We start from the raw sequence: 12758 nt of genomic DNA on the forward strand, positions 1-12758 counted from the left end.
AATCTCAAAATATAAAAAATAAACCATGAGACTTTTAGAAGAAAATAAAAATTGAATTTTGCCAACACTGGAATACCACTCAACAATAAAGAACGACTGACAGACACAGGGAAGACTCTCAGCATTCTGCCTGCCCAGGACAGGACCTTAGAGACCTCCTGTGTAACATACCAGAAGCTGGTCTTGGAAATGGGTAGAAACACTAGCATGCAACCCTGATGACCCAAGTTCACATGCCCAGAGCCAGTGTAAAGCACACACACTGTGGCAAGATGGGAAGTGGAGAGACAAGAATCCCTGTAAAGCCAGCTAGCCTGGAGTGCACAGCACGACAGCAAACAAATGTGTCAACAAGGCTAGGACGAGCACCCAGGGTTATCCCAAGAGACCCATTTCTTGGGAAGCTAGGACAAACAGCCAAGGTTGTCCTCTGACCTCTACACAGGAGCCTCGGCAAGCGCTTCTCTCACACAGACATTTTAAAGCATAGAAACCAGGTTGAACATTGAGAACCAGGAAACTAGAAAGGGACTGTAGAAGGGCAGATCTTAAGGAAGAAGGGATAGTAAAACAAAAATGATATAGAAAGGGAAAGGGGGGTATGTGAACAGGGGAAAGGGGGTATGTGAACAGATGTTTAAAAAGAGAGAAGACGGGGGTATGACAGAGGGGTGTGTGTGTGTGTGTGTGTGTGTGTGTGTGTGTGTGGTGTGTGTGTGTGTGTGTTGTGTGTGTGTGTGTGTGTAAACTAACATAAGGATGTTTGAAAAGCCAGAAGAAAACCTACTATTTTGTAAGTCTCTCTCTCTCTCTCTCTCTCTCTCTCTCTCTCTCTCTCTCTCTCTCTCTCTCTCTCTCTCTCTCTCCTGTGAGTGTGTGTGTGAGAGAGAGAGAGACAGAGAGTTCTCCCAGAAGTTACACTTGCCAAACAAAAAGCCCAGTGTTAGGTGCAGGGTCTCCCTCCTCACTCCTCAACCTGTTGGTCATCTGGGTCTCTGAGACCCCAGACAATAAACTACTGTCATTGATCCTGGTGGCCCATACGAAGTTGGGAATGAAGGCGAGGGAGTAGATTCAGAAAGTCAGGGAAAAGAGCAGAGGGCAAATATGATCAAATTATATTGTATGCAAATCTAAAGTTCTCAAAGAATTAATGTATTTTAACTAGGAATTTGGGCTTTAAAAATAGAAATCAGTTTTGAGATGATAGATGATGTGAAGCTATTTAAATGACACTCAAAAAAGTTACAGTAATGGGGAATAGATCAATTGTTTCTGGTAATTAAAAGCAGGAAATGGATATGACGATGGCACAGATGTTTCAGGGGCTGACAAAGGTGTCCTCTATACATACATTGAACCCATGGCACTATATATCAGAAAGAGATCCACCCTACAAGATGACAATTCTCAGTTCTCAGTTACTACGACGTGTTGCTCTCCTTCCAGGGCTGGGGATGGAACCAGGGCCTTTATCATGCTAGACAGGTCCCCTGCCACTAGGCTATACTGCCAGCACTTGTCTATTGTTGTCTGAGATAAATAGATGGAAATGGAAGGGATAAATGACTTATTTAACAATGATGCACTTTTCATCCAGATATTGGCTTCTAAGTACACTCTCCACCAACATCAACCATGGACCAGTAAGGAACAGAGATTCTCAGCAACAATAGAGACTTAGCAGGCCTGGAGAGGCTCCCACTGGCCAAATTTAGGGAGTTACATACCAAACAATATAAATACACCATGACGATTGGACATGGATCCCTGGCTGTGGTGATAAGGAGCTCATACCTGTGGCTACACTAAGACCCACTAAATTGTCACTTTAAACACATGGATTTTATGGTGTCTGAATTATATCTGAAGAAAGCTGTTACCCAAAAAGAAAAAAATAAATCCATGAGTCCACAGTAATGATTTTAAAAACTCTGAGGGGGAAATAGGAAAACTCTTCACAGATGAATGCCAATTAATAAATTCAGAGGGAAAAGACAGTACTAGGAAAATCATCATTTTGCAATACCAATGTAATAAATGTTTCAAGCAAGATGCATCCACAGATGGTAAAACTATTAGGTGAAAGATGATTAGGGAACAGGAAAGTCACACAGCCTCAAAATATCACCCCATGGATTGCTTCATAACAAGAAACTGAGTCATCCATGTATGGAAATCAGAGAACACCTACCCAGGTGATCAACAGGCCAGCCAGAACCAACATTAATGTAGTACCTGTGTAAAAAACAGTCCAACTAGAGTAAGCCAAATCTAACCACAGGAAACAGACAATCTACATGTGCGGCTCCACAGGACAGAATGTCAAGTCATGAGGGAAATGAACAATCACGTGCAGGGTGCATCTTCTGCCTCCTGAGGAGATGCTATCTATGGCCTTCACAAGTGAGATACCCTGTGGACACTACTAACACTTTTTAAACGAAAACATCTGCAAGGATGGTCAAAACCCTTTGATAAACAGGTAAATCAGCAGACAATCTACACACTGTAACTGTCACAGGATCTGTTAGTCAATATGAGGCATACACCATGCACCAGAGAAAGAAATGGCCAGGAGGGAGGATATAAATACAAAGCAATAAAATGCATTTATCTGGGATGCTAGAAGTATCCCTGCTGGAGAGGAGCATAGAGAAAACTACATCCCATCTGACATCCCAAAAATTCCAGTCTAATGTGTAAAAGTATCCAAAGTATAGGTCTAATCAAAACACCTAAACAAATCAGTGTTCAAAGGACACCTCTCGGAAGTGAGGAAGGAAACAGGATGTGCAAGGCTGCTCATCATGCCTTCTGCTAACTCCTTAAACTTATTTTGTTGACAAAACAGTAAGAATTTAAGAACTAAGTTTTAAATTTAACTTGCTACTTTTAGATTATCTTAAATTCTTTCACACAATGCCCAAACCTAGCCCTTTTTTAGCTTTTAAAAATAAAATTATTTTACTTTTTGTGTATGGGTCTTTTTCCTGCCATGTATGTTTATGTACCAGATGCATAGCTGGTAACTCAAAGGCCAGAAGAGGGGCCATGGGAGTTACCATGTGGGGTGCTAGGAATGGAACCTGGGTCTTCTAGAAAAGCAGCTAGTACCAAGGCCTCCTCTACCCCTCCCATTTTTTTTGTTTTTGAAATAATTTACAGATTTCTATCAAAGTTACTATATGGTATAGAGTTCACACATTCTCTAGAATAGTCCTTGGAGCCAGTGTTCTCAGAGCTGGAAAGGTAGCCCAGGGGCAGAGTAGCCACCTAATGAAGCTGCAGGCTTGTTCCTAGGACGTGGAAAAACAACAGCAACCATAGTGCAGAACGAAAACCACCAATGCTGCAAACTGAGGCCAGTATCACAATCCCTAAAGCTAGGCTGTAGCTCTCATCTGAACATCCCCTTACACATGTGCTTCCTGCCCCGGGCCCCAAAGCCACCTTCCACCAGCCTCCTGAGTCTCCCCTGAGTGTCTATCTCAGGCAGGCTTTCGTCATTACTTTTCATTACCTTGACAAGTTCATACATCTGTCAGGCTCGTATGAAGTTGCCTCATGTCATACTCTAATTTGTTATATTTTTGTTTTGCTTGGGTTGGGAGGCTGAGACAAGGGGACTGAGCTTGAGCCCAGCCTGTTCCAGATAAGGAAGTGCTTTCTTCATTTGTTCTTGCTTTGAGTTTTTGACTTTTTTTGTTTTTGTTTTTGTTTTTTTTTTTTTTAAAGAGTTCCATGTATCCAAGTCTGGGTTTAAACTCGAGAGGCAAAGATGACCTTGAACTCTTGATCCTCCTGTCTCTGCCTCCAGTTCTGTCATTACAGGAATGTACTACTACACCCATTTTTATTACACAGGCTCTAACTATATTAGGCAAGCTGACACTGTCTTAAAATTAAATTCTGAGCATGTGTGTACCAAACCTAAAAAACAAACTTATGTACCCAAGTACCTTGGATCAGGATCATAAAAGAAAAAAAAAACTATCATGCTCCAATCTGAATCACTTTTATTGATGCCAGGAACATCACCAAGCTTCCAGGTTCCTTCTGCCTGTTGACCAGTTCTGACTTCAACATTTAAAACCCAAGCCTCGGGCGCCCTCTAGTGTCTCATTCTCTACCACAAGCTTCACATCAACTTACCAAAAAACGGCATTTTCAGAGAGAAGAAATAACTGTTCTTACTGGTTTCAGCTTTTCCACCATTACATAATAGTTTCTTGGCTACGAACCAAAGCCATCTCAATGCCTGAGCATCAGCTTTTCCCACCTACCCCTCATGCTGAAGCCCAGAGAAGGAAAGAAGATAGATGTCCAAAAAGTCAAAACAGTTTTCAACAAGTTTAATGAAGACTATAGGAAAGAAGATGAAGTCAGCATTAATACCGAATTTTTACCCTTTAGAAATCTTTAAAATTCAGAAATTGTGCTCTAGGGGCTAGAGGGATGGATGACTCCTGAATCCCCAGCACTTGTGGGGGGAAAACAATCAATCAGGGTGTAGCCACATGCCTGCCTATAAGCCCAGTGCTATGGAAGGCAGAAACAGAGTCAGCAGAGCTTGCAGGCTGCCAGCACAGCTCTAGACCCTGCCTCAACGGGATAAGGCAGAGCATGGTAGAACACTCGGTGTCCTCCTCTGTCCTCCACGCACAGGCATGAGTATGACCTGCATGCCCCTCCACACACATATACATGCAACCACACATGCATGCACACATGGTGCACACAGAGAACACGCACACAGACACATGCCCCTCCACTCACCCACACACATATGCACACACACACAGGATATTGTGCTGTTTTCTGCTTCCAGTCTTGATCCAAGCTTTGTACATCTGAGTCATTTTCCTGGGATTTCCTGAAAGTGAGTGACCAATGGGCTTATCTGTGAGGTGTGAGCAAGTGGCACACTTTGGGGCTTCACACACTTGACCTCAAATTCCAATCCCACCATTTCCTAGCTCTATTGAATCATCCAAGCTTCAGTTTACTGATCTGAAAAAAACTAGTGTTTCACAGCTTAAAGATTTGATTTAAAAATGTATTAAGTATTTGATCATTATTGATTTCAAACTGTAACTTTTCACTATATGAACCCATGGTAGTCTGAGCCAGACTTTCAAACCTCACAGATACAAATCGTTAAGTTCCTCCAAATAATCTTCAACCTTGAATTGCTCATAAAATCTCTGTATTTTACTTCAAATTTAATTTTATTAACACATAAATGTAGTTTCTCTCAATCTTTTTAGTAAGACGAAACTTGCATAGACAGTAAGATTATACCAGTAATAGGACTCAAGATTTTTCAAGTTCTAGTGTTCAATGGCCTCACTTGACATATATCTGATGAAGACTCTTCTTTGCAAAACAATAGGTTGTTTACTATTTTTGTATATAATTTTGGAAAATGGTTGTTCATGGGTGTGTGTGTGTGTGTGTGTGTGTGTGTATCCATCCCTTCCACAGGAGTAACCTCAACTAGAAATTAAAAGGTTATTTGTAGAAGACACAAGAATACAAGAAAGTATATTAATAAAAATGAAGACAAAACTGACTCCACTGGATATGTGGAAGAGCTGGCTGGTGGAAAACTACAAATATGCCAGAAGTATGAGAGGACTCCATAATTCTTTTTATCGCATTTTATTTATTGTGCCTATGTGTCTGTGAGTGCATTTGAGCACCACAGTGCATGTGTGACAGTCAGAAGACAATTTATGGGAGCCAGGTCTCCTTCCACCATGGGGATCCCAGGAATCTAACTCAGGTTACCAGGCCTTTATCAGCTGGGCTGTCTAGCAGGCCAAGGCATTTTTGAAACCTTACAGTGAAAACAGAATTTGTCCAAAGAATAAGAAAGTAAATAGCAGCTGGCTTCTGGAAACAGAACCTAACATACAGTAAAGGACTAAAGTTATTTTTTCTACATTAAGCTAATTTTACTGAATTGTTCTGCTTAAAATGTTTATTGAAGAGATTGTGAAAATGTAGGCTAAACTCCAAGCTGGAGCTCAGTGACGTCAAGATCTTACACTAAAGGATTAACCGAATATATCATCCTTCGTTCTTCACAGATCTCTACAGTAGTTACAATAACGCAAATGCAATTAAGTGACTCACCCTATAAACCTCTGTAATTAAAGGGGAAATTTCATTTCCATTTGTTTAATATTCCCATTAATAAGAATGTCTTAGTACACGTTTACTGAATGAGAAAGCAATGGACAAATTCCAAGGACAAATAGGGTTTTCTTTTCTTTTCCCATGAAGCCAACATTATGGAATTTAAACAGATGTTCTATTTGGTCATAGTTAATAAAATGAATTCTGGAGGATTAAAATCCAGCTCAGTGTGTTTGCACTCGATTATAACTGAAAGACAACTTCCCATTAAAAGTTTGCAAAGGCTGTTGGTCATTCTGCATTTGACAATCACTGAGATGTAGATCAGTGCCTACAGCACTCCTACTCCAACAAAGCCAGACTAACAAAAATAATTTTTCTAAGGGTTAAGAAAATTGAAATCTTGTAAGTATATCCAACTTGGAATCTCACTGCCTGGCAAGTGTGCAGATCATAGCAATGCAGCGTGTCATCCGAACAGCCACTGCTTGGCTGTTTCCAGCCCCAATTAGAGCTGCCTCACCCTTCAGAGATGAATGTGGTGTCTGGTAGCATGGGAACAAAACAGAACAGAGCTTAATGGAATGAGGAAGCCAACACATACTTATTGAGAGCCCACTGCGGAGACTCTCTATGCTAGAGAACCAGCATGCAAAGGGGAGAGAAAGGGTAGCAGGTTCCAGAGAAATGCAGGCTATCTAAAACAAAAAACAAAAAAAAAACAAAAACAAAACAGACTGGAAACAGGATGGAGGAACCAAAGGTGAAGCAAAGAGGCAAATCAAAGAAACAATGTCAAAGACACATGATGGAACACATAGCTAAAAAGAAAACCTCTCTTATCAGACAGTTAAAAAGTACAACCAAGAAAGTGGGAAGCAGTGGACAGACCTAATGGCAGCAAGTGGTAAAGTTCTAGGGCAGCTACCTCACTTCATTCTTCAAAAGAGGGCACCGAAGTGCCAGGACTTGCTCAGAAAGTCTCTCAGGCTGAAGATGCACCTCAGTGGCAGATAGCCTGCTTGCCTACCAAGCCCTGGGAACAACCCTAGCAAAGCAAAAGGCTTTCTTTGAAAGGATTGTTGTGCTGGGTAATATTCTGTGAACAGGACACAAGTTAGAGTCACCGAGAAGAGGGACTTCAACTGAGAAAATGTCTCTACCAGATTGGCTTTGAGCAAAGCTGTGGGGCATTTTCTTGATTGATAACTGATGTGGGAGGGCCCAGCTCACCTGGTGCCACCCCTTGGCAGGTGGTCCCGGGTTGTATAAGAAAGCAGGCTAAGCAAGCCGTAGGGAGCATGCCAATAAGCAACATTCCTTCATGGGTTCTGTTTCTGTTCCTGCTTGAGTGGCTTCCCTCAATGAAGGACTGACATGGAAATGGAAGACAAACTCTTTCCTCCCCAAGTTGCTCTTGGTCAGAATGCTTTTATCATAGCAATAGAAAGCAAACTAAGATGATGCTCTTATTTGGAAAAAATACAAATTAGCCTTTTATAGTAAATTAGCAATGAGAATTTTTTAAATCACAATTTTTCCTGACGGACTTATATTAATGATTTTGAAAGTCTAACCATTAGGATAACTATACCCCACACTATATTTACAATGGTAAGACTCCTCTCTCCCAGACATCTGGATGAAGCATCGTGACCCTTGGCTGAGCAGCTGTATCAGCAACAGCAGTCCTGGGCCCCTCTTTCAAACACCTGCTTTCAGGATTCACAGTTACACATTCAAACATAGACTGAATCAAGTGGCTTCTGGAGGCAAGAATTTAGCTTCAAGTCAGCTCTAATCTGGGTGTGCGAGCAATTGAATAATTGAATAACTTTTCTTTCTTTCTTTTTTTTTTTTTTTTTTTTTGGTTTTTCGAGACAGGGTTTCTCTGTGTAGCTTTGGAGCCTATCCTGGCACTCGCTCTGGAGACCAGGCTGGCCTTGAACTCACAGAGATCCTCCTGCCTCTGCCTCCCGAGTGCTGGGATTAAAGGCATGTGCCACCAATGCCCGGCTGCAATTGAATAACTTTTGTATCTCAATTTAGGGCCTTGAATTTTCAAAACAGGCTGTACAATCAATCCATTTGACCAGTTTATAAGTCGAGGAGGGGGGTGTCTTTATATACCTCCAAACTATTGAGTGGCTACTCTCCTGTACAAGCCAGGAGGTAATCATTGCTAAGATGACAACATCTACAACAGAGACAGCACCAACAGCACCATCCCTTCAGATCCGAGCAGCAAAAGCCACAAACTGGAAATTTCTCCTCTAGGACACAAAAGTCAGGCTCCTTCTGGAGCATCTCCCATGTCTTCATGTGTGGCCTCTTCATGTGAGGCCATGTAGAAGGCCTCCAGCCTTCTAGCAAACACACAGCTGAGGTGAGAGGTTCAATTCATCCTCCTTGCAAGCATCCCACCTTATCAGTGCTCTCTGAAAGCATCCTTCCTTGGCTGGAGGTTCATCTGGGGAACCTAGGAAATCCTGGATTCTACTTACACATGCAACACACACACGCCTTCCCAGTCTTTGTTCAGGTTATTGTATCTATTTACCTCTGACTACTACTCACTGCAAGTCTTCAAGAATCATGGCTCATTTTGTGTCTGTCTGTGTGTACATGTATGTACCTTCACGTGCACATGTATGCAAGAGTGTGTGCCTGTGTGAGCATGTGCAAGTCAGAGGTCAACATCAAGTGTCTTCCTCAGTCACTTTAACCCTCATTTTTGGAACACAGTCTCTCACCAAACCTGGACTCACCAGTTCCGATAGGCTGGGTGACCAATGAGCCCAGGGATCTGTCTACCTCAGCTTCTCCAGCCCTGGAATTATAGGCAAATGCCAATACAACCCTCTTTTGATGTGGGTCCTGGGGGATTAAAACTCAGGTCCTCACTCTTGTGTGGCAGGTACTTTACCAGCTGAACCACCTCCTCAGCCCTAAGGTTTGCTTTTATCATTGTGACAAATGCTGAGTGCACCCAGGGGAGTATCCTCTGAACTCAAGATGCATCACTACAGCCCTTAACTGCATGGTAAAGGAGACTCCCCTGTGTGCTTCCCCATCAGGGCAGGGCTGTTCTGCATAGTGCTAAGTAGAGTTTGTAGATAAAGGCATCAGCTGGACTTAACTCACTTCAAGTTCTTTTGAAACAGATTGCTTTTCTCTGCTTTTTTTCCCTACCCAAGTCCTTCTAATTCTCACTCAACAGCATGAGGCTAATTTGCACAGAACTTTCAGGTCCATGGACTTGAAATCATCTAGACTACGCCCACAAATATGACTGTGCTCCCCACTTCCATCTTACTGCAATAACCCCAATGGACCAAGATGCTCAGCCATATCTAATTTGGTCAAGTCCATGAAAAAGAAGAAAAGAGAAAAGGTGAGGCAAACAGTCTAATCTGTTGATCATGCTCAGACTCAGCGCAAAATTCACAGAAACTGAACTAGTTCAGGAGAATGGGAGGCTAAGTATACAATCTCTACAAAGAGCAAACACAGCATAATGCATGATAGTGCAAAGCCCAGAGAACACACATCATGTGTAGCAGATTTCTAATTGGTTGTAATAATAAAAACTCCGAGTCAGATACTGGGGTTAATGCTGAAGATCAGAGAAGCAAAGCAGCCAGCCACTAGAGTTCTTACCTCTACCAATGCTCAGACCAAAGGGGTGATCCTCTCCTCAGACTGACTGCTAAAGACTGACTGCTGCTCAGACAGCACTGAGCTCCTGTATTCTCCTCCTTATATTCCTCTCTGCCCAGGCACACCCCTTTCTGTCTCCACCTCCCTAGTGCTGGGATTAAAGGCTTGTGATCCCAAATGCTAGGGTCACCTTTATATGAGCTATTTCTCTTTTAGACTGGATCAATTTTGTGTAGCACAGTGTGGCCTTGAACTTACAGAAATCCATCTGCCTCTGTCCCCTGAGTGCTTGGATTAAAGGTGTGTACCACCACTTCTTGGCCTCTGTTGCTAACTAGTGTGGCCAGCTCTGCACTCTGATCTTCAGGCAAGCTTTATTTCTTATAGCATACACAAATATCACCACAATCATGCTTCTAATGCATGGAGCCAAACTTCAACCCCCACTCCCCAAAGGCTACTGCTAGTGAGATAAAACTATCTCAAAGAAAAAAAATTGCACACTGAACAAATCGTATACATTTCCTGGTGGTTCCCACTAAAGCTTCTGTGTATTTCTTATTGAAGCAATCATATGGGCTCTAGACAAAAGGATCTGATATTACTGTCAGGATAATGTGAGGCTTGAAACTCTTCATAATGCAAAAATGTTGTTTAGAGCAAGCCCATCACTTCTGATTTGTCTCACTTGGAGAAGCAGCTACATCTCATTCGGCAGTAATTCCCCTCTCATCCCAGCTGAGACTGCACAGAGCAACACCTCAACTGAAATCAGCTCTGAAGGCTCCTTCATGAGCTCGCATAATGCACAAGACCCCAATTAAACTGCCAACAAAGCTCTGCCATTTTAAGTAAACAAAGTCATCTCAGTAAGGTCACACAATTCACAAGGACTGCAGCCAAAAAATTAATTACTAGCACGACATCTGTCAAAACAAATTTTTGAAAGGATGGAACAACAGTTGTGAGCATGTGTTTTATCTCTTTGTATGCAAAACTAGCACTCTCTGGAATGGAAATACATTCATTTATTCAGCCCTTTTCAGAAAGATAAGAAAACATTGATTACTCTTTCCTCCACTTTTTCCTGCATCCAGGTGAAAGAGGAGCAAATAACACAAGGTTTAGTGAGTCAGAAAGAAAGGGCAAAAGGAGACTCACACAGGTGATATTACTGACAGAAAGTAGGAACAAGTGTGGAGCATTCCATCTGCCAAAAAGGGAACTGTCGGGCTCCACAACACGGCTGCACTGTAGGTCATTACCTTGTGAAAACCAAAGGCCTAGGCCACACTACACACTGTCCATGCACCCTAAGGAGGCCTGCAAGTCACAGGGAGTGCAAAATGAGAGCTTTCAAAGAATTTCAATATTCTATTAACTCCCATATTATTCACATTAGAAACAGTTCTACATGTTAAAATGTTTAGTCCCAGGACTCTAAGAAGAGGGGGAAACATCAGCAAGTCCTTCCTACCTGTCATGGAACACTGTGTCCTGGACCAAAAGTGTTCCTCACATCTCATTATGTAAAAATCCAAACAGTCTCCTGTCTGGAAGGCAAAGATTAAAACATGCTGTCTACAGTATCTAGTGACGTCATTACTGAGGGCCAAGTGTTGCTTTATGGCTCCCTCTCTTACCCCACCCCAATCCAAAAATACAGTACAGCATGATAGACCGCCCAAGGTGATATTGTTGGGTTTCACTGCAGAAAGGGTTCCCAGCCCATTGCAAACTGACCTTGCCATGTTCTTCCTTACTATTTCAGCTACCAGACACTTAGTCACCTAGAATGACAATGATGCCAGCTGGTCCAGCAAACCATTAAAAGCATTCTTCTAGATGGAAGAACCAACTATGCAACTAAACAGTTTGAGTTGATTTCTTAAGCCACTTTCTCCAAATATATTTCTGATTCTTAAGAAACACAGGGTCGCCAATCAAAGCCCACCCTGTTTTGGGACTTCAGGAATAGTAATTGGGTTACCTCTCTCAACACTGTGCTCTTGTAGCCTCGGTACAGTCCTTGGATGCCCTGAAACAAACAAAAGCCAAGTGATTGGAAAATTGGAACAACAAAGATTTGTGAAGAGCATTCTAGAAAGAAATTCCCTGCTCTAAAATTTGAGTTCTAAGACATCCCTTAGCCACAGTTTTCTAAAGTTAAACATTCTAAACTGGCTTAAGACACACAAGTTTGGGGCTAGCTCCCTTGAAATTGACATCTCTAATAACAAGATACATGGTATTAAGTAACAGCATTTTATCTTTTGTAAACATTTACAATGTATACCTTTCCAAAAGCCAGTTCATCATCCTTTAATGTAAGAAGAGGACTTATTTCAGAAATTGGTCAGTAATCTCTCAATAAAGTATGCATTACAGATAAGCCTAGTGTTATATGCTTAAGCACATACATAGTCCAATGAGCAGCCATAAGACTGACCTCATTCCTACAGTTGGTAACAAACCAGAAAGATGAGGGATGTGGTGGCACACACCTGTCATCCGAGCACTCAGGAGGATGAGGAAGAAGACACACAGGCAGTCCCCACCTCCAAAACAAAGACAAAGAATAACTTTTTCTATAAACCTAAACTAAGATTGGCTCACAGTATTTAAGGAAAAAAGAAAGAAAAAAGGTACTACACGATGGCAGAAGCCACAGCCACTTAGGAGCCCAGGCAGCAAGAATGAATAACCCCAGAAGTTTAAGGCCAACCTGAGGCAGCACAGCAAGACTTTGACTCAAATATCAAAGCAAAATAGAACAAAGGCTTCCGCTAAACTGATAAAGAAAACAGCAGCATGCCTCGTAGCCATGTGTCTAGGAGGACAGCTCTCACCATAGCCAATACTCATCAGAGACAGAAAGAACATTTACTAGTTTGTTTGTGTGTTTAAGGGTCTCACCATGTAGCCCTGGTTGGCCTGGAACTCACTGTGTAAAG

At 42.1% G+C, this 12758-nt stretch overlaps 1 protein-coding gene across 4 annotated transcripts in view; it reads right to left on the minus strand.

The window, feature by feature from the left end:
* Slc25a26 (solute carrier family 25 member 26) overlaps positions 1-12758 on the minus strand; it is a 101719-nt gene that overhangs the window by 55695 nt on the left and 33266 nt on the right. For 3 of the 4 annotated variants that reach the window (XM_027428930.2, XM_027428929.2, XM_027428932.2), the window contains one exon: positions 11795-11842. The exons of the other annotated variant lie outside the window; for it this stretch is intronic. In XM_027428930.2, coding sequence (XP_027284731.1) covers positions 11795-11842 — 48 coding nt within the window. The remainder of the gene's footprint in view (positions 1-11794; positions 11843-12758) is intronic. 4 annotated transcript variants of the gene reach the window in all.

Source organism: Cricetulus griseus, chromosome 8 (genome assembly GCF_003668045.3).
Source record: "Cricetulus griseus strain 17A/GY chromosome 8, alternate assembly CriGri-PICRH-1.0, whole genome shotgun sequence".
NCBI lineage: Eukaryota > Metazoa > Chordata > Mammalia > Rodentia > Cricetidae > Cricetulus > Cricetulus griseus.